General features: G+C 52.3%; 9 protein-coding genes across 9 annotated transcripts; 7 read left to right on the plus strand and 2 right to left on the minus strand.

Moving 5' to 3' along the window:
• Nucleotides 1–289: 289 nt before the first annotated feature.
• Nucleotides 290–3,253, plus strand: A1O3_10029 (uncharacterized protein; the record flags this gene model as incomplete). Its single annotated transcript, XM_007740120.1, has 1 exon — nucleotides 290–3,253. The coding sequence occupies one exon, from the start codon at nucleotides 290–292 to the stop codon at nucleotides 3,251–3,253; it is 2,964 nt and encodes a 987-aa protein (XP_007738310.1).
• Nucleotides 3,254–3,399: 146 nt separating this feature from the next.
• On the plus strand, nucleotides 3,400–5,292 carry A1O3_10030 (uncharacterized protein; the record flags this gene model as incomplete). The annotated part of the gene is made up of 3 exons (XM_007740121.1): nucleotides 3,400–3,669; nucleotides 3,719–3,818; nucleotides 3,872–5,292. The coding sequence occupies 3 exons, from the start codon at nucleotides 3,400–3,402 to the stop codon at nucleotides 5,290–5,292; spliced, it is 1,791 nt and encodes a 596-aa protein (XP_007738311.1).
• A 545-nt stretch (nucleotides 5,293–5,837) lies between these two features.
• A1O3_10031 (uncharacterized protein) lies at nucleotides 5,838–7,229 on the plus strand (the record flags this gene model as incomplete). Its single annotated transcript, XM_007740122.1, has 2 exons — nucleotides 5,838–6,222; nucleotides 6,286–7,229. 2 exons carry the CDS (start codon nucleotides 5,838–5,840, stop codon nucleotides 7,227–7,229), a joined length of 1,329 nt encoding a protein of 442 aa, XP_007738312.1.
• Nucleotides 7,230–7,909: 680 nt separating this feature from the next.
• A1O3_10032 (2,4-dihydroxyhept-2-ene-1,7-dioic acid aldolase) lies at nucleotides 7,910–8,983 on the plus strand (the record flags this gene model as incomplete). The annotated part of the gene is made up of 4 exons (XM_007740123.1): nucleotides 7,910–8,078; nucleotides 8,156–8,487; nucleotides 8,552–8,773; nucleotides 8,831–8,983. 4 exons carry the CDS (start codon nucleotides 7,910–7,912, stop codon nucleotides 8,981–8,983), a joined length of 876 nt encoding a protein of 291 aa, XP_007738313.1.
• A 35-nt stretch (nucleotides 8,984–9,018) lies between these two features.
• On the minus strand, nucleotides 9,019–9,354 carry A1O3_10033 (uncharacterized protein; the record flags this gene model as incomplete). Its single annotated transcript, XM_007740124.1, has 1 exon — nucleotides 9,019–9,354. One exon carries the CDS (start codon nucleotides 9,352–9,354, stop codon nucleotides 9,019–9,021), a length of 336 nt encoding a protein of 111 aa, XP_007738314.1.
• A 693-nt stretch (nucleotides 9,355–10,047) lies between these two features.
• On the minus strand, nucleotides 10,048–10,757 carry A1O3_10034 (uncharacterized protein; the record flags this gene model as incomplete). The annotated part of the gene is made up of 2 exons (XM_007740125.1): nucleotides 10,048–10,271; nucleotides 10,346–10,757. The coding sequence occupies 2 exons, from the start codon at nucleotides 10,755–10,757 to the stop codon at nucleotides 10,048–10,050; spliced, it is 636 nt and encodes a 211-aa protein (XP_007738315.1).
• Nucleotides 10,758–11,834: 1,077 nt separating this feature from the next.
• A1O3_10035 (uncharacterized protein) lies at nucleotides 11,835–14,615 on the plus strand (the record flags this gene model as incomplete). The annotated part of the gene is made up of 1 exon (XM_007740126.1): nucleotides 11,835–14,615. The coding sequence occupies one exon, from the start codon at nucleotides 11,835–11,837 to the stop codon at nucleotides 14,613–14,615; it is 2,781 nt and encodes a 926-aa protein (XP_007738316.1).
• Nucleotides 14,616–16,766: 2,151 nt separating this feature from the next.
• On the plus strand, nucleotides 16,767–17,858 carry A1O3_10036 (uncharacterized protein; the record flags this gene model as incomplete). The annotated part of the gene is made up of 1 exon (XM_007740127.1): nucleotides 16,767–17,858. The coding sequence occupies one exon, from the start codon at nucleotides 16,767–16,769 to the stop codon at nucleotides 17,856–17,858; it is 1,092 nt and encodes a 363-aa protein (XP_007738317.1).
• A 1,102-nt stretch (nucleotides 17,859–18,960) lies between these two features.
• Nucleotides 18,961–20,638, plus strand: A1O3_10037 (mannan polymerase II complex ANP1 subunit; the record flags this gene model as incomplete). The annotated part of the gene is made up of 5 exons (XM_007740128.1): nucleotides 18,961–19,133; nucleotides 19,366–19,994; nucleotides 20,053–20,316; nucleotides 20,392–20,504; nucleotides 20,600–20,638. The coding sequence occupies 5 exons, from the start codon at nucleotides 18,961–18,963 to the stop codon at nucleotides 20,636–20,638; spliced, it is 1,218 nt and encodes a 405-aa protein (XP_007738318.1).
• Nucleotides 20,639–22,421: the final 1,783 nt, after the last annotated feature.

The following is a 22,421-nucleotide window of genomic DNA, read 5'->3' on the forward strand; positions in this document are numbered from 1 at the left end:
AATATACAGGGCGGGTGATTTGTCAAGCCCGGATAGGCTGCGTACTACAAGCATGGATACCCTGTGCATTGTCTGACAACTCAAGTAGACCTTTTGGCCTTCCTTACCTAAAGGCTATTGCCTGGCTGCCTACACTGACGTTGAGGACCTTAGGACGCACTTCTGCCTATACCTTGAACTTGTTAACCCCAATAACCTTCACTCTCTTGGACATTCGGCCTCATGTCTCTTTCATTTTCATGGTGCCCAACAGATCTAAAATTCAGGTCGGTGACGAACTAGTCTTTTCATGCCTTCCGACATCCCTTTACGACGATGGGCAGCAACGAGCACCTACAATCTGGCCAAGTTACAAGAACTGGCGCAGCAACTGCAACTTCCAGAATTCAACCTCAAGCCAGCACTGGAGAGATTAACCTCATTTGATGTACCTGATTTCGCTACAGCTGAGGATAATCAGCAAGCAGATATCGTCCTGAGTAGAAGGTCCAAACCACTAATTCGGACTAAGAAGCGACTGGAAAGTCAAACCTACAAGATTGTCGCTGAGGTGTTACCCGACATAGTTGAAAAAGATGGAAATACCGGTCTCGCCCAAGCATTTATAAGAAAGGCCCCAAACCCTGAGGTGGTTGAAAATGTCAAGCAGAGACAAACTATGGTCAAGCAACGAGATGCCCTGTTAGAGTCAGCCGTCAACAGTGACAATGTTGCGCTTGTCTGGCTGTTGGCCTCGACGTGTTCTCAACCCGGACGAAACCATGCTCTTCGGACCGCTATCCGTCGGAACAACAAGAAAGTCATCCTGAAGCTCCTCCAGTATAGGGCTGATCCTAGTCAATGTGAGCAGGAATTCCTGGAGGCATGTCGAAGGGGTGACCATGCCCTTGTTTCCCTGTTGCTTCGGGGTTCCAATCGGGTTGATCCGACAACTCTGATGGATGCTCTGGCAGCGGCTGTGAAGAGCGGATCTCTACATCTTTTGACGTTGCTGACTCAGGCAACTGACCTGAGTGAGGTTCAAAACTTGGAGGCTGTCAATGAAGCTGTCCGCGCTGCTAGGATCGATATGCTGGTTCGACTCCTGCTCGTAGCAAGGTCCCTCGATGCTCAGATGCTTGACGAGTTGGTTGGTATCTCATTCAAAATATATGTCAGTGATGCGGACCTGAGGTTGCGTATCATGGATGCTCTTTTTTTCGCTGGAGCAGCCGGTAAAGTGTCCGCAGCCTGCTTTGCTGAAGCTGTTGCCAGAGAGTTGATGGATTTCATCCAACTTTTTGCCAAGCATCATGTTGATATCAACTGGGATAGGGGCAAAGCGGCCGTCACTGCAGCCCAGACAGGGCGTAGCGTGCTCTTAAAAGCCGTCCTGGATTCCGGAGGCCTATCGCCGGACAATGCTTCCCGCGCCATGAACTCGCTTCCACAGCATGTTCCGTCAAACGAGAGGCAAACCATCAACAAGATGCTTTTGAGTACGGGCGCACATGGATCCGCGGTTGACCACGAGCTTGTGCTTGCTATCAAACGCAATGATGAGCAATCAGTAGGTCTGATGCTTGAGTGGAACGCATCCTTAGACCGCAATGAGGGCGGTGCCTTGATCGAAGCCATCAAACTTGAGCAAGTTGAGCTACTACGGCTGCTCCTCAAGTCCCCCGTGCGCAACGAGTCTTTGATCAAAGCTTTCCCCTATCTTCGAGACACCCGGAAAGCTGTGCGCCTGGCTATGACAAAACTCCTTTTAAAGGCAGGAGCATCCGGGGAGGCGGTTGATGCAGCATTGAGAGATGCAGTATGTGATCGGAGTGGCGATAGAGATGTTATGCTTATCGATGCTCTAATCCAAGGTGAAGCTGATCCCGCATTCAATGATGCCCAAACCATTCAACATGCCATTGCTACCCACGATGTGAAGCTGTTCGGCGATCTCATGGGGAACGCACCCCAATTATCTCAGGGTTTGGTCTCTTCCCTCGTCGATGACATTATGAACCTGGACGACCATAATATTCGTCACCATATGTTGCAGGAAGCCATCAAAGGAGATGCAACTGTCAGCAGCATTTCTAAAGCACTCGTATCCGAACTTTCAAGGTCAAAGCCTGATATCAAGGTAATTGACATGCTGGTCAACCGTGGAAGCGCGGATACCGACTACGAAGGAGGAAAAGCGTTGATGCTCGCAGTGGTACGATCAGAAACCGACAGCATGATACTAATCCTGTCGTCGCCAAATATTTCCCTCCAGACGATAACAAATAGCCTTCAAACTATGCTATCAAGTCGAGGCCTTGAAGACAGCCACAAGGCTCTGAGAGCCCAGCTTCTGCTTGCGAAGAAACCTTCAGAGGTCGTTGCAAACGTAGGGTTTTCCACTTATGTCGAATTTTGCAAGAAGGCGTTTGTGAGGGGCCGCGACTGGCCTTTGGAGACCTTCGAGAAGCTCCTTTGTTTCAAAGCCGATCCCAACATGGATAATGGTACCACCTTCATGTCTATCGTTGATAGCGGCGCGATCCATCTGATGACGGCTATGCTAGCATCTGCTCCCTTGCGACAAGATATCACTAACAGGGCTCTTCTGCGTTGTGTGTCTCTATTACATTCAAATGATAGATCCGACGCGCTTGGTAGGGTACTCGCTTGCCGCCCAACAATCAATGGAGCCTCCCTGGCTCTTATTGAAGCTGTCCAACGAGAGGCAATTGATGAAGCCCGAGTCTTGCTTCAATATGGAGCCTTACCTAACTTCCAGGGTAACACGCCTATACGAGAGGCTGTTTCAACGGGGAATATAAACCTGCTGACCCTCTTTCTGGGTAACAACCTGACTCAGGAATCTCTCGCAGCGGCATTCGAAGTAGCCCTCCGACTGACCAATCCGAAACTCAGACTTGAGTCCATGGAGTCTATCCTACGGACGGGTCTACGTGGCGAAATTATCGACCAACATCTGATCAATCTGGTGCATGCCCAAGTAACGCCAGTCGAGGAGGTTAGGATGCTGTTAGACAACGAGGCTTCTGTACGCGCTCAAGGAAGCCGAAGTCTGATCCTTGCCGCAACATTAAGAAAGAGTGTTGTGTTGCAGCTCCTTTTCACTAAGGTTATCTTCGCAGATACTGCCACGCTTTGTTTTCAGGCTTGCTTAGCTGCTGGACTCATCGAAAGCCACGATGTGCACATTATGGAATACCTGCTGAAGAGAGGAGTCCTTCAGGTCTTGAAAGATAAAGCTCGATCTTAGCGGTGGAGAATCTCCCGCCAGCATCGGACGGTGACCTCCTGATGATTAAGATGCTTGTTGGGCAAGGTGCAAAATCAGACCTCGCGAACGGCCAGGCCTTGTGCAGCTCATGTGAAGCCGGGAAAGCTGGTGTAGTCTCGGTCATCATGCAGTCAGGTCCTTCGGTATCATCAAAGTCTCGGGCTTTGCACTTTCTTATGAGGTCCACGGCCTCGTCCGGTGAGTTTTGCAGCATTCTCGACATGCTTATGGCTTCTCCGCCATCTCCAGCTCCCCCAAATCCATCAGGCCTAGTGGTTTCCAAACCTAGTTTTACCGAGCATTGCAACTCCTTTGACTCTCCACTACGAGTTCTCCTCAAGACTAGGCCAGGAGACGCCTATGCACTGAAGAGGGTCATTAGCTCTGGGTGCGATGTAAGTATGGTTCTCTTCTCCTGCCATTCCATTCTAACTCCAGTGATAGGTGACCGCAAAAACAGAAAAAGAGCTCATTTACTGGGCTATGTCTCAAACTAGTCCTCGTATCAAGACCGAATGCGTGCAGGTATTGATCCAACTCGGAGGTATGAGACTTTGAAGCTGCAACACTCCACAGCCACTAACCCTTTGGGTATAGCGAATGCCAACTACAGGGTCCCAAGCTCTAATGAGACCATGCTTTTAATGGCTATTAGGACCGGGCGGACGGCGTTGATCGACGTACTAATTAATGCTGGTGCGGATGCTGATGCAGTTAACGAGAGAGGGCAATCTCCACTGCTCCTTGCCAGCGAACTGGGCAACTCTGCCATAGTACAACGTCTAATTGCAGCAGGGGTGAGCCTCAACAATGGAAGCCTCCACCAGGCTGTCCGATCCCTGCTGCCGAAGGTTGTGAAAGTCCTGCTCCAACATGGAGCTAACCCGAACTACCGTTCGCAAATGCACGGTGGCAGGACGCCCCTCGGAGAGTTTTGTTTGACGGCGAAAGTGACAGCATCGTCATATCAAGCCGCAGTGGAGGTCTTGACCGAACTCGAGAGGAAAGGGGCGGATGTTGAGGAGCGAAATGAGAGGAAGCCATTGATCTGCCTTGCTCTTGGCAATTCCGACCCAGTCATGGTAGTCCAAGCATTTATGGCTGCCTGCCTGCCGAATAGACGCATCGACGAAGACTTCAACCTCTACGAAGAAAGTTCAATGGTATACTCACCAACGTGTTACGTTTCGGAAGGAAAATTCCTAGGTCCCCCAGCATTAGCACATGAACTTGGGAAAATTTTGAGAAGGTACGGCTGCAACAGAGATGTCTACTATAGTCTCACTGGACTGCAGCCTGAGCGCGCCCGGGGCATGCCATCTTGGATTGCCGAGAAGGAGGCAAGAAGGATAGCCAGAGAAGAGCAAATAGCGGAAGATCAGGCAGACCATCAGCGCAGAATCCAACGCGCGGATGAGGAGGAAATCCGGCTGCGGAGGATTGAGCAACAGCGGCACAGGCTCATATATCAGCAACATGAAGACCTAGGTAAGCAGAGACTTGAACAAGCGCGTCAATTAGCCAGTGTTGAGCGGGAGCGGAGGGACTATGACTTCCAACATGAACAACAGCGCCATCACCTCCGTTGGCGAAGCGACCAAGAACGGCTTCAGCTTCAGCAGATTGAATATGCCCATGATGAGACACATCGGCAGAGGATGCTCGACATGGAGACTCTTGCCTTGAGCAAAAGACAGGATCTAGAGCTGGAGAATCGCCGATGTCTTGACGGCATCAAACGGAAGGCAATCGAGCACAAAGCTGGTCTGCGGGATCATCTCTCCCAGAGGGAACACAATCGAGAGATTGACCAGCTGGCTCTTATGGCGAAGGCGCCCCTGCACCTCCTTGAGCTGGGTTGGCCGCATGGTGGAGGCTACATCAAGGATACAGGTGGAGGCTACATCGTGGACACAGACGGAGACTACATCGAGGATACAGACGGAGGCTCCATCAAGGATACAGACGGAGGCTACATCGAGGATGCAGATGGAGGCTACATCGAGGAGCTAGAGTGAGAGGGTGCGAGTGAGGAAGCGCAAGGCTGGCAGCTGATGGGGGCTGAAAGAAACGGCAAAACGGGCCGGCAAAGCAGAAAAAGTACGTACTATTGACTTAGGTACCTATTGACTACTGGTTCAGATTTCCAATCATAAAGTGCTGGAATTCAAATCTTCTTGGGCCTCAGGAGTCAGGAGCCTTAGGACTTCCCAAGCGGCTATCGTGTCCCGTGACGTGGCTCACGTGATAGGGGTAAAATGGAGGTGTTGGAGGTAGAGACAAATGTGGACACTTGATGTCTGGGGGTGCGGGCACAACCTAGCGACTAGTTGCAGCCCGAGGCATCTTTCGGCATCAAGAATCTTACCAAGGTTCATCAGCTTCTGCACTTCTACCAAAGCTGAACGCAGGATGAGGATTATATTATGTCCGAGGACTTCGTCTGCATCTTGGGCGACTCGACTATCTCTGTCTTGTTAGCTTTTAGGAGGTGAGGGTGCGAATAAAAGACCGCGTTGTCCCTGGGTGTCTTGACTCTCGTTGATTGCAGCCTCTGCCCACTATGGCATCTTCCACGCCCATCCCATTCTCCGAGCCCGCCTGGCTGGCCGGCCTGCCCTCACCATACTACAAGGAAACGCACAAGAAATGGCAGAAAAAATGCCGCGCCTTTGTCGAAGAACACCTTCTCCCACACGCTATGGACTGGGAGCGAGAGGAAACAGTGCCGGACCATGTGTTCCTAACGTTCGCCAAACATAACATGCTGATCCCGAATCTGCCTGCACCACTTCCGGTCGAGTGGTTGAAGAAACTGGGCATCGATGACATCTTGGGAACACCCGTTGAAGAGTGGGATTATCTCCACACCGGCATATATCTGGATGAGATGGCCAGATCGGGACTTGCTGGACCCGGAGGGTCGATGACAGCGGGTCACTCTTTCGGTGAGTTTGGAGCGAGGCGCTCCGCCGATACCCATGTTTGACAGTGTGTTGACGAGCGGACAGGGATTCCGCCAATCATCAAGTTTGGCAGCAGGGCGCTCCACGAAAAGTTCCTCCCGGATCTGCTACCGGGCAAGAAACGATGCTGCATTGCCATCACGGAGCCCGGCGCGGGTAGCGACGTGGCCAACATCGCCACCACCGCGGTCAAGACGGCCGACGGCACGCACTATATCATCAACGGGGAGAAGAAATGGATCACGAACGGGTACTGGTCCGAATATGGCGCGATGGCAGTGCGGACCGGGGGACTGGGGGCCGCAGGTTTGAGCATGATCGTCTGCCCACTCAAGGGACATCCCGGGGTGAAAATGCGACGACTTAAAGTGGCCGGGCAGATCAGTGCGGGAACGACCTACATCGAGCTCGACGAGGTCAAGGTACCGGTGGAGAACCTCATCGGCGAGGAGGGCATGGGCATGCGCTACATCATGACCAACTTCAACCATGAGAGGCTGGTGATCGCGGTGCAGGTGGCGCGGCAGGCGCGCGTCGGCCTGGCCGCCGCCTTCGAGTACGTGCTGAAGCGCGAGGCCTTTGGCAAGACCCTCGTCGAGCAGCCTGTCGTGCGGCACCGGCTGGCCAAGGCCGGCGCCGAGCTCGAGTCGCTGCAGGCCTGGGTCGAGCAGTTTCTGTATCAGATGACCCAGCTGTCCAAGACCGAGGCCGACCTGAAACTCGGCGGCCTCACCGCCCTAGCCAAGGCAAGGGCAGGCATCGTCTTCAACGAGTGCGCCCAGACTGCCGTGCTTCTGTTCGGCGGCAACGGCTACACCCGCACCGGCCAGGGCGAGATTGCAGAGAGGATCTACAGAGAAGTGCCTGGTGCCCGGATCCCCGGCGGCAGCGAGGATGTCATGCTCGACTTGGCTATCAGGCAGCTCGTCAAGAACTATCGCAATGCCACAAAGGCCCTGGAGAAGCCAAGTGGGAGCAGTAAGTTGTAGAGCCCGTATGGGCCTGATGGGTGGGTGGATGCGAATTCGTTATTGTGGCGGTATTGGCCTCTGCACTCGATATCGTGCTATCTACTCTACAGAAAGAATGCTTACCTATATTTGAGGGTTGCCTGTTCTGAACATCTCAATCGTCGTTGTAGGAGACGACCTTTTCACCGGAAGCCTCCGCATGTGATTTCATACTTGATCCTGATCCTTATCGGGTGGCCAGATGCTGACCAGGAGGCGGGAGGTAGGGAACCACGTTCGGTCCAACATCCACCGAAGCTGACCCCCAACTGCCCCCAACAGCCCCCACGCGCTGCAGCTCGGGATTACATTCACCCACTGTCGGGGTTCTCTACCCCGCGCCCGTGGCATGAGGGTGGCATTCCAGCGCTGAGGTCCTACAGTCCTAGACACTTTTATCTGGATTTGGATTGATTTTCTGCACGCCCTACAAGACATAGCGGAGTGGACCTCCGCCTGTTCCCTTGCTCCTTCTCTTCTTTCTCTCCTGCTCTCTTTCGACTGCACTTCTCTAGACCCCCCGACGCCTTGACCCCTCCTCCAACGTACAGACAGATTCGCAGTTGACCTACAAGACTCGACCTGAAGCACCACGACCGTCCATCACCGAGTCTGAATCGACCTCTCTCTCCGAACCCCCCGAAACCCCCCTAACGAAGATGGCCTCGGTCTTGGAAAACGCAAATACCCTGCGCAAAGCGCTGGGTACGGGCTCAGGCCTCTCCTTCGGCGCATGGCAAATGCTGCCCGGCTCGTATCTATCACGGACGATCGCCCGGGCCGGCTACGACTGGATTTGCATTGACTGCGAGCACGGAAACATTGCGGGTGAGTTCGATATGAGAGGTCCCGAGCTGGCTGGGAATGAATGATTCAGGGGGCTAATGATTCTCAATGCAATACAGACAACGAAATGCACGAATCCATCCAGGCAATCGCCTCCGTCAACGTTAGCCCGATTGTGCGCATCCCCGCCAATGAAGGATGGATGGTCAAGCGAGCCCTAGACGCCGGTGCGCACGGAATCATCGTTCCTCTCTTGTACAGCGTCGAGGATGCAAAGAAACTGGTACAAACAGCAAAGTTCCCGCCTGTCGGGAAGAGAGGGTTCGGTAGCCCCTTCTCCATGGGCGCGTTCGACATCAAGGGCGATTTGACCGGCTATGAGTACATGAAGAACGCGAATGGTAATCTTTTAACCATTGTTCAGATTGAGACGAAGGAGGCCCTAGCAAGTGTACGTGCATATCCAGTTTCCGGTATAGGAGGGATCGAATCAAAACTGACGTATGGGTGTCTAGGTCGAGGAAATCGCAAAAGTTGACGGAATCGATGTACTTTTTGTCGGCCCCTGGGATCTGGGTAACAACATTGGACACCCTGTCGAGGGAGAGTTTTCCCCAGAGTTGAACGCGGCGATTGAGAGAGTCTTGAAGGCCGCTCAAGCCGCCGGTAAATGGTCCGGGATTTACTGCCCATCCGGAGAGTGGGCAAGAAAGTATGCCGACCAGGGCTTCCAAATGGTGAGTTTTTGCCCCTGGCTCTGCATATGAAGAATTGGTGTTGATATCCCATGCTAGATCTCCGTCATCAATGACATGACAGCCATTCCGACATATATGGCAGAGTCGTTGTCGAAGGCCAAAGGTTCGTACGGCCACGCGACTGCGCAGGCTATCAAGGGCGCTGCATATGGAGCAGTCAACCTGTTGACGCAGGAGGAAAAGAAGTAAAGCCGCGCGCAGAAAAGTAGTTTTAATCAAAGAGGTCAAGTTGATGCAGCTTCCACCTCTTCAACAGCAGCTTCCACCTCCTGCACTGTAAACCGGTGCATAAGTTTCTTCGCGGCGTCGAGGGTCGGCCCATTCGAGCTGTCTGCTTTGCCAGCACCCTTGTCCACGTGTAGGACGGGAACGTCGAAGTCGTAGACAGCCTTCCATTTCTCTTGACCTGGACTCATAATGTCAACCTCCACGTAATCAACGGGCCGCTGCTTCTTGAACTCGACGATGCGCGACTTGGCTACGTCGCAGAGCCCGCAGTTCGCCCTAGTGAAGAGTGTCAATCGGACCGTGGAGCTGCGGAGCGCAATCGAGGGCCGCATTTTGCACCAGCGCGAGTGCCTGTAAACCGACAAGACGATAAATGAAGCTTGCAGCTCAGAGGAAGAGAAAAGTAGCACGCTGCTTTAGATGAGGTGCTAATTCCATTTTCGGAAACAGCCTCTAAAGTGGTGCCCGCTGCTTTTACCGACAGCTCCCCGTTGACTTCACATGTTGGTGACATGTATCTGTAGTGCTCTGTTAGTACTGCATTTAGGACGTCTGATGTCTCTCCATTTAGAATACTGAATGATATAAATGCCACCCTTGGACAAACATTCGAGCAGCTGACGTTCATATTGAAGGAAGTTCTCCGCCTCATTCAGGCCGATCTTGACCTCGCGCTACCAGCTCACCTGACGCAGGTCCGGCTGAATGTGCAAGAGAGACAGCTGAGAGACCAGCTGGCACAAGAGGTCAAGAGATTGCAAAAAGAGCATAAACAGATGCTCGAACGTATCGCGCATCTCGGATAATGGGGGCAGGTAAAGGTGGTTGAAGGGGAAGGATGCCGTGCCAGGTTGGGAGTCTGTGAAAGTGGCTGGAGAGAGAGGTCGAAGGAAGAATCATATTGTTGAGAAGGCTTGGATGGCCTTCGCCTCGCAGGGAAGCACGGGAAGGCCCGTAAATCACGGATGTTTATCATTAGGTGTTTAACGTTTGTGAGACGCAGGACATAGTATATATGTTCAGATTCATGGGCGCCGAACCATACATAAATTGACATAATCGCCCTCTTTGTAGGGCAATAGATCAAGCGCTAATCGATCAACTTCCTTGAAGCCGTGCCGTTGATACAGCCGGACAGCTGCTGGAGATGCCTCGACGTACGTAGCTAAGCCTCGATCATCTGCTCGCTCCAAGCCCCAGTCGAGTAGCAACGACCCAGCTCCTTGCCTCTGATACTGTGGGCTCGTACCTATTGCTGCTAGATCTTCGTTGCCATGTCAGGATTGTGAAGATGTCAAGAATAGCAATTGAAGCAAGACTCACAAGCATAGGGTCGTTCGGCGCCAATGTTGGTGGCGACGACTTCGTGTCTTTTTCTGATACTAGCATGAAGCAGCTTATTGCCCAACTCTTTGTTGGAGTCACTGGGCAGTGGAAACTCGTGGATCAGCATTTCTTCCTCAATCTCGTCCTGGCTTCTAGGAGGATAAAAGTGCCAGATGGCGAAACTGACTACCTCCCTCGACAATGCTTCCTTCACAATCATGATATGGCAGCTAGGGTCGTTCTCCATGTCATTTCCATACGAGTTCACAAAGTGCGTGATCGAAGTGAGGGTGCCGCCTCGAGGGAAGAGGACAGGAAAGGCATGATCAGAAGCGCAGGCATCAAACTGAAGGCGAGCGACGGCCTCGAGGTCAGATGGAGTCGCGGGGAGGACGACGAAAGCCGGCATTGTTGTTTGTTGTCTCTTAATCGCGGGTAATCTCTGCTCTCGAAACTCGGACGGAGCCTCCTTGCATCGGATATCGGATGACGGATGACGAATGACGGACGGCAGACGACTTTCACCTTGGATGCTTGTTGTGCGGGCAACTATAAAGAGAGGAAGGTCAGCGCTGGTCCAGGTCAGCAGCCTCCTAAGCCCTTCCCCCACAGTGTGGTGCAGCGCTGGAATCCCACGAAGGACAACAAATGATGGGCCCGACGCCTTTGATGCCTCGTTGTGGGAATTGAAGGTTGGAGTTCGAACTCTATCTGCTTAGATGAGAAATGAAGGGCTGCAGGCCCCAGCAGGTCATTGGCAGCCTGAGGCATATGGATATGGTAAAGTTGCTGTGGAGAATCGATCGGTTTCTTCAAGGACAAGCCTGGCTGATTTTCCTTCTTCGTTCCGTTAAGATCTAGCGCTGCTGCAGGGGCGGTTGACGCTGTGGCCAGTCGTTTTGCTGCCTACTGGCTACCTAAGGCACACTGGCTGCTAGATCCCAACTGTGTCTGCAAACATTATTAATTAGTACTGTACTCCGTACTGTACATGCTGGACAGCCTAATAAGCCCCCCTGACCCCGGCGCCCATGCCTACTACTAACTATTACTGTAATTAAGCCCACTTCTCAAAGTTCTCTCACCTACGCCGTCCCTCATCTCATCTCTCCAAACATCACATCACCGCGCTATCTTCCCTCCGGGCCTGACGAACCACTGGTCTGTCCACTGCAGGTCCTCGCGATGATCTCTGGCTCCAGTTTCCAGATTACGGCTCAATGAGGTACCTTGGTCCTAGTTATCGCCCTGCGCGCCCTAGCCTCAAACCTTTTCATTCTCGGTTTCCTCGCGCTGTGCACAGCCTTTTCTTCTCCATGTTTCCTGTCACTTCAATATTTGACTAGTTTCGATAAACCCGCAGACTATCCAACGGCGTGGTCTGTGTTCGATCTATGACACGGGCTCTCTCCACTAACGGTGGCACGGTGTCGCACGGGTCGCAGGTCAAGATCATACTATCGAACGGTGCCGACGAACGACAGCCATGGCACATGCGCATACTTATCCCATTCCGCACGACCTCTTTACGCAAGAAATCCCTCCTTCGCCGACGTTGACCAACCCCGACATGATCCTTCCGTACCACCCTCTTCACACGTCGAGCCCGACACCTCTGGCTTCATCGCCGATCCTCCAATCATCCCTACCTCTGCGCCCTGACTCTGCGGTCTCTTTGAGCTCATCCCAACCAGATCATGAGGCTTCAGTCGAAGTTGGCGTTGCGACAACCGTAAGGATGCCTTCACGCGGAGATCCTTCCGTTGGCACCGGTTATAACAGTTATGAGCACGGTGCAGCTTTGAGCGACATTGGAGAGGAAGAAACTCCTAAGTCAAGGAAGAGCCGAAAAACAGACAATTCGACGAGATCAAATCCTCCCTCCCCGACGCCTGCTGGACGGGCGTCGCATTCGAATCAGAGACTTAGTAGTCGCTCTTGTTCAAGCGACAGTTCTGATCCAGGAGATTGGGAGGATTTCGATGGCTCGAATATCATGAATGAAAGGCTAGCTGCAGATGTAGCTAAAGTGCCGGATGACGAGGTTGAGGATTCCGGTAGCAAGAGAAACTCCGCTGTGGCATCCAGCGCGGAGGACGAAATGGCTCTGCTCAACGAGCGGGCCGAGAGGATCCTTGAGAATGCCAGAAAGCGTTTGACGCACATGGAAGACCACCTGAGCAAAGCTCGCCATGGCATTCTTATGTCGGCGAGGTCGTCCCCGAATATGTCAAATCAGCATCACCCTGCAGGCGGTCTGTATCGTTCTATCTCTGCGGCAGGGGCAAGCCATCGCCCGGCTCGACACCTCTATCCAATCGCCGCACCAAAATCAGCAGCGCACACTAGAGGTGGTAGCGATGTGACGACAACCTCTGGTCTGAAGCACCTTTCCATAGCCCCCGAGGCCAGGTCTGTGAGCGCTCTTGAGTATGGCCGAAGGCAAGAATCACCGCAAGGTCTCAACTCTCCTTCAACCCGCATTGGCGGATATTCTCCAACAAGTAATCACAGCTTCAATTCGCCCTTGCGCGTCCTTCAGGAGGAGCAAGGCACTCCAAGCACGAACAAAACTTCTCCTGACCCTTCCTCTCCACGGGGACTAGGCATCAACTCTTTGGCCGCCATTTCGAAAGAAAACATATCTGTTATTGCCAGCAGCCCAACGACTGCTGTCACCCGCTCCTCCTCGGCAATGTCAAGCCGATCGAAAGCACTCCGTGAGCAAATGTGGGACTTGCGAACTCGAATTTCGGACTTGAAGGACAAGGCTCAAGCTGATAGCTTGAAGAGGCGGAGCATACAGAGCATCCGAAGCTCCAGTCCTTTCACTAACGCCCATGCACCGGACCAATGGTATACAAGCGCCCCCGAATACAAGGAAGCGGGGAGTCCAGTCAATACAAATGCTGGGAAAGGATGGAGTCCGCTCCCTGGCAATTCGGATGGGGATTGGAGTTCTTCTCACATCAGAGTGCCCGTGGAAGTTCAGATCACACCTGTCACACCGCAAGCACAGAAATTGACGAACGTGGATGCACTTGCAACCCATGATTCCTTACTGCTGAGTGAGGCAAGAACGGACAGGAACACTCCCAGTCTACACAAGGCGATCAACCTAGCGCCTGCTGGGCAGGATGACTCGATGTCAATCATTCAGGAATCTATGTACGAAGATGCGGCCCAGGAATTGGAGGACGAAGAAGCCGTTGCGGCTTCAGAAGAAGAGCAGATCTATTTGAACGAAGTCCTAGAGGAGAGTCTACAGGAAGCCGAGCCGGATCTCCCAGGCCTTACCGAGCAGATACTCTCAGTTGAGGGCCCGGCAGAACGGCATGAAGATCGAGTCGATGCTTTCGACTATGAGAACATGTTCCTCCACAGTGCTTTGGGCAATTACACTGGTACAGGCACCAGAAGTGAGACTCCCAGCGAAAGCGACGGCAGCAGCATAGCTACGACTCGACTGGATCCGAAAACGCCCACGGCGGAAGTCGATGAAAGCGAGACCGAGTTGGATGCTGATGTCAGTACAGAAGAAACAACCACCCCGGTTCAAGAGACTTTCCAGACTTCAGTCGTGCAACCTGATGTCACCGCTTACCTCGCAGCACCTGTCAAACCGTGGATGAAGGCTGTTCGAAGCAACAGTCTGGATTCAGTCTCAACTGTGGCTACCTTCGCCACAGCTGCAGAGGGAGGCGGTGAAGGGCGGGAAGAGGACGGCATGCCAAGCGAGGTCCTCTATTGGGGTAATGGGGGAAGAGGCTTCCCGCGGCCACCAGTCAGTCCGAAACATGAAAAGCCTCCTCCAAGGTGGTCCACACCTCCATCGAACGGACGACTGCAGCAAGGTCCAGTGAGAACGCCGCATATAGTTCACACTCTTGCGCCTGTCGCATCCAATGGCATCTCCGCCCCTCCTAATCAGCCACCGGGAGCGCTTTCCACCGCCACCTCGGGGGTCAAGCAGGTGCAGACTGACCCGGTCAATGCAGGTACAGTCGACCATCCCGCAAACACCGAGATTCTGATGGAAAGCCTGGTCAAGCTGGCAGACCCAGACTTCAAGATTGTGCATGAAAAGGGGTCGGCGACGTTTACAGATATCGACAAGAGTCTTGTCCTCGATCTTTTGCGAGCCGTGGGAGGCGTCTGCAATCAGATCCTGAAAGCAGAGATGAGCCACGAAGTACGAGCGGTAAAGGTCTTGCGGAGAAGATTGGACGAATCACGGCAGTTGTTGGAGGGTCAAACGACCGAATAACGAAGGGGGGTTTTCTGAGACAGTATTTGGCCGACACACCCATCCTTGTCTTGGAGTGGTCGCCAGATATTCTCATCAAACTGGAAGATTTGACATATTGGCGATCTTGATACACAAACTGGGAGGTTTGAGTTGTCTAGACTGGCCTTGTGGAGCTCGAGCTGGGTCGAACCTGGAGGATGGAGTCGACACGCACTTGATATGCTTATATACCCCTACTATGTTTCGTCTTTGATAACTATGCCGATGGAGGTGGCGATAGTAATGCATATATCTTTCTTTTCTGTCTTGACATGATCGATGGCGCGTTGTGATGGGTGATGCCTAAGGTAGATGTTGTGTTCAAGGGTAACAAGGTGGCGAACGCTGAGAGGGATGGCAACAGACTAGAGTCCCTGGACCCATGGTAGAGCGAGAGCTGATGGATCGATCCGTCCTCGACACGGCCCGGCTTGACAGGACAGCATTGGTCAGCCGGAAATGCCATCTGTCGTCTATCCTGGCTAGTTTTCTACACGAGCGCGTGGCCCTGGAACGTGCAGGCTTACCGACATGTACGGATGGCAGATGCAGCCTACGCGCTTCCAACCATGTGGGATCAGACAACGACCCTTGCCGTTGCAGCGGCGTGGGAGATTACTGTACGCCGCTACGGATACTTTGGGCAGGGGGGCACCTAGGGGAGGTAGATATATACCCCGTACACTGCGTACAGCATGCACCGCATCCGTAGAAGCAGCAAAGCGAAGCGAGGAGGCAGGAGTCAGGGGATATTTTCTATTCTAGCCGCAGCCCAGCCCAGCCCAGCCATCGGCAGCAACCTCTACCTCTACCTCTACCTCTCACTCTCGCTCACATATAGCTAAGATTTACTCAAGGCTTTATGTTCCCATGTGTACGGAGTACAGACATGGTATGCTTGATTAGGTGTAGGCACTGTAGTTATGTTTATGTGTATCTGTACTAAGTATCCGTATGTACATATCCTTGCGGTCCTGCCAGAAAATGACATCAAATAAAATCAGACAAGAAAATAAACAAGGCGTGGTGTGTCTCTGGATCCTTGTCCCTGTCAGACAAGCATCCCCTGGATGGAAAGTCAGCCAGGTACGTAGTGTGCTCCCTATATGTACCTAGGTACATATCTACTATCTAGTAATTAAATCCATATTAACCAATTACGGATAGACGGTGTGATTAGACTCTTTCCTTTTCCAATTAAACCAAAGTACGGAAGCAAGCCTCAGCTCGTCAGCTCGTCCAGCCTCATTCTCGCCGTTGGATCCGCATCCGCATCCGCAACCGCAGCCGAGATCGACTACTGTAAGCTGTAAGGAGGGAGTCCTGTACGATCTACAGCACCAACCCTGCTGCCCTGCTCTGCCGTGCCCGGCTTCGCTGATACGTTCTCCATCCTGTAAGATGCAGCAGATCCCCTTTGCTGCTTTTCTTTTCCTTCCGAAACACAGCTCGTGAATGGCCTGTGGTCTCAATCCTCCGAATCACAGCTCGTGAATGTCCTGTGGTCTCAATCCTTGGCTGTCAGCTGGATTGGCCATTGGTCGTCGCTCGTTTAGTCTACAGCTCGTCATGGGTGTGTTGGCTGAGAGTTCAGCCTGTTCCGGGGGAGCGGATTGTGACATTTGTTGACGTTTATCGAGGACAGGGACAAGGGTCTTTCTTACGAGGAGAAACCCATGCATGTCCCATATTATGATTGCAGAGTCCTCCATACGGATGCAGTACTGACTTACCCTGACAGCAGCGACAGGCTCCCGCTCTTAGACCGATACATGCACCTACGTCGATGATTCGTAGCCCTTGCCAGGCGACGCCTAGCAGAGCTCGATCATGGTCGCTGCTGGGGTTGCCAGCAGACCTTTCCCAAGCTTATTCGTTTCTTTCCATCTGGAGGTCAATCTGTACCTGTGCACCCACGCTCGTCAATGCGTCTCTGCCTCTTTGGAGGCCTGTCGAGTGATATACCTGCCAGAATCTATCCTTTCCGGACTTGAACTTTGGTGCGAGATCGTCTCAGGCTCGATCGAAGAAGATATACATCTTTCTTGTCACTTTGAGAACAACTCCCCTTATCAAATGAGACCATCTTGAACAGCATTTTTTACAGTCGACGGAACTACTCATGAAAGAATGATGAACAGCTCATCGAGGAATACAGGGCCAATCCTCAACGCCGAGGGCACGGTACTTCCTGGGATATCCGATCTCTTGCTCAGCATCACAGCAGAGAGTGGGATCGAGATCAAAGCGCCTGCACCAAGGAGAACAGTCCCTGGAGGACTCGGATCGTATACCTTGCCAACAATCCACCAGCAGCCACCATCACCTCCGTACACTGAGCCACCATCGATATGCTCAACTCCCGTTAGGGCAGAAGCTGCATTGGAGGATCTCCTCAACCAGCAAGACCCGGATCCCATGGTGCTGATACAGCTCATCTCTCGGCTGCTCGACGATTCTGTGGCGCCTGCTTATCGGCAGGGTTGGTACCGACCTGATTCTCCCAGTAACAAATTCAGTCAGAGGCTGGAAGGAAAGCTGGTGGGATTTACCAAGAATGATCTTGTCAGAGAGTTTTTCCGCCGCAACGAAGCACGCCAGGCATATGGGGAGCAAGTGACGATCCCGAGAAGACCAAACCAAGAGGTGGAGGACCTTGAGATGTCGAGAATGAACCCAGAAGGTATGGCCAAATCATGCAAACGTCAAGAGGGGAGGGAGGATCACAAGCAGCTTGAACGGAGCAGGCGTGACCGCCACCGAGACCTCCAACTGAAAAGCGCTCTTCGTTGTTGCGAGATTGCCACTGAGTGTGGTGAAAGACATGCGGATGAGGAGAAGTTTCTCCAGAGCACGAAAAGGACGCGGACAAAGGGACCAGGAAAGGACGAGCAGCTCTTTACGGCCATCTATTCTCACGAGTTCAGTGCACGAGTGGTGCAGTCGGAACACGATGGGCGTACGCGCGCGGAAAAGTTGGTCCGATTGTTGCTCCAGTATCTCGTCAGAGAACACAGATCGAACCGCGGTGCTCGCAGAGATGGGAGCAACCAGGACTTGATGGAATCAAGCTCATCGGAGCGACGAACATGTGTTGGCAAGAAGCGGCCTCGAAGTAACTCGGAACAAGAGGGTGGGCATGCTTGGGCGTGCGGCAAAGACGATGGACAATGGTTGCTTCATCCCCCATCAGCGAACAGTCGACGGGAGCTTCACCGCTAACGCTCTCGTGATGAGTCAATTCCGACGACTGCGAGAAGTATATTGTCAGCTGTGACGACTAGGTCTGTTGACACAGATGAACACAACCCCGAAGCTTCATCCTCAGGTTCATCCTTAACAAGGGCTTGCTCTTGACCATGCATTTGGATGAAGCACGAGGGCTGTCCTCGTGCTTGATGATGTACTGTACTCCGTACGACCCCAGCAACCAGATAGTATCACCTTGATTCTGGTGGATTGGGAAGGATCAATGAATTCTGGAGTTTTGGGGTTGTATTGTCACTTCTGGCGGCTAATTGCACATTGCACATCAATGTACCATACTACCAGAGTGACATGTGCGAGATAGGTGCATGTAGATGAACGGATACGCTGTATAGATGCTACCATTACACGTACAGAGTACAGAGTACTTACAGAGTCCTACAGAGTCAGTGATGTGAGACAGGGCCACGCGAGCTCGAGTCTTGGGTTGGGGGGGCTAAACCGCATCGGGCCTCTAGCAGAGTGTTGGTGCGGTTTGAATGGCAAAAGAGACAAGCAGCCGGGCTGGATGGGATTGGCACTTGGGGCCTTAGGGCCTACAGAGCTACAGTACTAACACCTAATAATTAGTACTACGGAGTACTACTAGGTAAGCAAGCACCTAAGCACTCGTTTTCTTATCCTCCAGCCCGCAACTACCTTAGGAACCCTCCAATCCTCCAATTCCAGACCTCAGAACCTGGCCACCACCACCGACCACCGCCTGTCACCGTCACGCTCAGCTGTGACCCAATCCTCCGTCCGGATAGAAGACAGCCTCTCTGATCCCTTCTTCCCAGCAGTCGCATTGGACCAGGCACCAGGTGATATCGACAATCGACACCCGCCCGTCCTTCCGCCGCCTGCGTCTCTCTCCTCCTTTTGGCCTCTGCGCAGGCAAGGCCATTCCGTTCGTTTCCTCCCACGCCCTCAACACCTGGCCAGGCCACGACGATTCCGACCCCCTCCTAGCGAGAGGCGGTGACACAGCTTGCGCCCATCTGCATCTGTTGCTCCTCCTCCTCCTCCTCCTCCTTTCCGATTCCGACGTTCGATCTTCTCCCTGCTCCCTATCGCGATGCTTCTCCCCAAAGGCGGCGTGACCTGGAAGTCCGCCAAAGCAAGACTACCGCCATGGAGAGCCATATTAATGTTTTTGACTCGGACCCGATTCCTGGTCGCCGTCGCCCTCACCGGCCTGATTGTGTTATTGTGGAGAGGGATTTCTGTATCAACACGAGAGATGTCAAAGTATGCGCTCAACCTTGCCCCGTTCCCTACATAAAGCAAAAGAATCACATCCCGCCGCTCAACCCTACACAGAGCAAAAGAATCACATCCTGCCGCTCAACCCTACACAAGCAAAGAATCACATCCCGTCGCTCAACCCTACACAAAGCAAAAGAATCACATCCCCCCGCTCAACATCTCCTTGCCTGGAGAAGCAAACAAACAAGATCGTGGGCTAATTGGCGGAATCTAGTTTTTATTGCTTTGGACCCTCAAAACCACCGACCCAGATGTCGATTAATGAAATGGTGGCCTGGAACCAACACCTACAAACCCCGGTGTTATTCAATCACCACGAGCCGCTCGAGGTCAACGTGAGCACCATTCAACGGGTCGACTTGAACCCGATCGTCTCGACCCCAAGAGCGGTCAGCAACCAAGAACGAGTCCTCATTCTCACGCCTTTGCGGGACGCCGCCCCGTATCTGATCAAATACTTCGATCTCCTTACCGAGCTTACCTATCCTCACGACCTGATTGACCTTGCCTTCCTTGTTGGCGATTCCACCGATGATACCCTGGCAGTACTGTCGTCCGAGCTGAGCCGAATTCAGTCGAGAACCGACAAGATCCCCTTCCACAGTGCCACAATCGTCGAGAAAGACTTTGGCACTACTCTGAACATGGACGTTGAGTCCAGACACGGATTTGCTGCACAAGGACCCAGGAGGAAGGCGATGGGAAGAGCAAGGAATTATCTTCTTTCGTCGGCACTGAAGCCCGAACATGCATGGGTGTACTGGCGCGACGTGGACATTGTGGACAGTCCGAAGAAGATCATTGAGGATTTTGTCGCTCACGACCGAGACGTTTTGGTGCCGAGTAAGTACTGCGGGAACCTTATACGCCAAACCATCGGATCCCGGTTGACACTTGACAGATATCTGGTTCCACCGTTATGAGAACGGTCGCGACATCGAGGGCCGTTTCGACTACAACTCTTGGATCGAGTCCGATAAAGGTCGACGCCTCTCGTCCAGTCTGGATAAGGACGTCGTCCTTGCCGAAGGATACAAGGAATATGACACTGGCCGGACGTACATGGCTCGCATGGGTGACTGGAGAAACAACAAGGATGAAGAGATAGAATTAGATGGTATTGGCGGTGTGAATATCCTAGTCAAGGCCGATGTGCACAGATCTGGTGAGTTTGCACTGCGCGAGCAGAGGTTACGGACGAGAAGGATGATGATCGATGCTGACAAAGCTTCTGTTGCAGGCATCAACTTTCCCTGCTATCCCTTCGAAAATCAGGCCGAGACAGAAGGCTTTGCGAAGATGGCAAAGAGAGCAGGGTATCAAGTTGTGGGCTTGCCCAACTATGTTGTTTGGGTATGTGGTCCTTCTTTTTCTTCCTGATTGATTTTCCTTCCTGTTTTTCTACCTCGTTCGTTGCTAGATAGCTAACTGACTTTCTACACCACTAGCACATTGATACGCAAGAAAAGCCAGGCAATGCCGCATAAAGGGAAGAATCCAAAAAGAGAGGCCGCCGGAAAAATATTGTCCACTGTTTGTCTGTAAAAGGGCCTACGCGGCTCTTGGGTTTGTCTTTGCCAGATGTCAAGGACCCTGGAGTATTTCCTTTCGGCCTATACTGGGGCCTATGCGCCGCGTGGGTGAGCCTTATAATGAACGTCTCCTTTTGTCTCCATCTCATCACGTCCTCCCCCTCATGCTCCTCACGCAGCCGGTATCCAATCCCCATCCTTATCCTCATCCTCAGCTCGAACTCATCTAGCCTCGAGCCAAGCATACGTCTGTGCTGGTCCCAGTGAGTGTATGAGCATTTGCGGAGTGTCGATAGCGACATGGGTCTTTGTGTGGCGGTGTTGGATGTGTTTAGGGTTGATAGTGTCCGTGTCAGCGTGTGTCTTTGCGCCCAGTGTTGATATCAGCTATCGGGGTCGGCGCTGGCGTCAGTTGATCACCCAACCTATGCCGGGGGTTTGGTAGTAGGTATGGGATGGGATGGGATGGTTGGTATGACTCGGTATTGGTCTGATTATTGGGTGGACATACTTGCAAAGAGGCTCCTATGTATACAATTTGAAGCAGACAAGCAGACAAGCAAACGAGCATACGGCAGACATGCTTACAAAGTTACCAGTCCCTTCTATATTTTCAAGAATCAAGGATCGCTTCCACTGCCGCTGCTGCTACTACTGCCTCGCTTGCTAAGGGATGGGATGGGATGGGATGGTCTGGTTGGTATGACTCAGGATTGGTCTAATTGTTGAGTGGATATACTTCTAAGGAGGCTCCTATATATACAACTTGAAGCAGACAAGCAAACGAGTATACGGCAGACATACTTATAAAGTTACCAGTCTATAGTCCGTGGTCCGTAGTCTATCTTTTTAAGAATCGCTTCTACTACCGCTGCTACTACTACTACCTCGCTTACTAAGAGAAGGGATAGGATAGTCTAGTTAGTATGACTCGGGATTGGTCTAATTGTTAAGTAGATATACTTCTAAGGAGGCTCGTATGTATACAACTTGAAGCAGACAAGCAAACGAGCATACGAGCAGACATGCTTATAAAGTTACCAGCCCCTTATATCTTTTCAAGAATCGCTTCTACTGCCGCTACTACTACCACTGCCTCGCTTGCTAAGAGATGGGATAGGATGGTCTGGTTGGTATGACTCGGGATTGAACCCTAAGGTGGATATACTTATAAGGAGGCTCCTATATATACAACTTGAAGCAGATAAGCAGACAAGTAAACGAGTATACGAGCAGATATGCTTATAAATTACCAGTCTCTGGTGTCTATCTTTTCAAGAATCGCCTCTACTGCCGCTGCTACTGCCACTGCCTCGCTCGCCAAGAAGGCAAAGCATTGGACGGCAAAGGATGGGAAGGATTGGAATACGATTAGATCCAAAGAACATTCGAACTACGCATGGCAATACATATATATATATATATATAACGTGCATGATAAGCGAGTGAAACAGACAAGCGAGTGAAACACCTCAACCCGACCACCTCGACATTTTTGACCTACACGCAACCACAACGCATAGAAATGTTTATAACTACTTAAATTCCTCTTCTTCAGACGAAGTAATCACTACTTGACAGGTTCTAGAGTTGTGTCCGACGTTGCCGCAGACACCACACCGTCGCGCGCGCGTTTCGGACCGCTGGCTCGGACCACCACCCGACGACCTTTCTTGCTTTGTCACGACCGGGATACGACTACGGGACTCTATAAGTTGTCCCTCCTCTAGAGTCATGC

Source organism: Capronia epimyces (assembly GCF_000585565.1).
Source record: "Capronia epimyces CBS 606.96 chromosome Unknown aczIQ-supercont1.10, whole genome shotgun sequence".
NCBI classification, from domain to species: domain Eukaryota; kingdom Fungi; phylum Ascomycota; class Eurotiomycetes; order Chaetothyriales; family Herpotrichiellaceae; genus Capronia; species Capronia epimyces.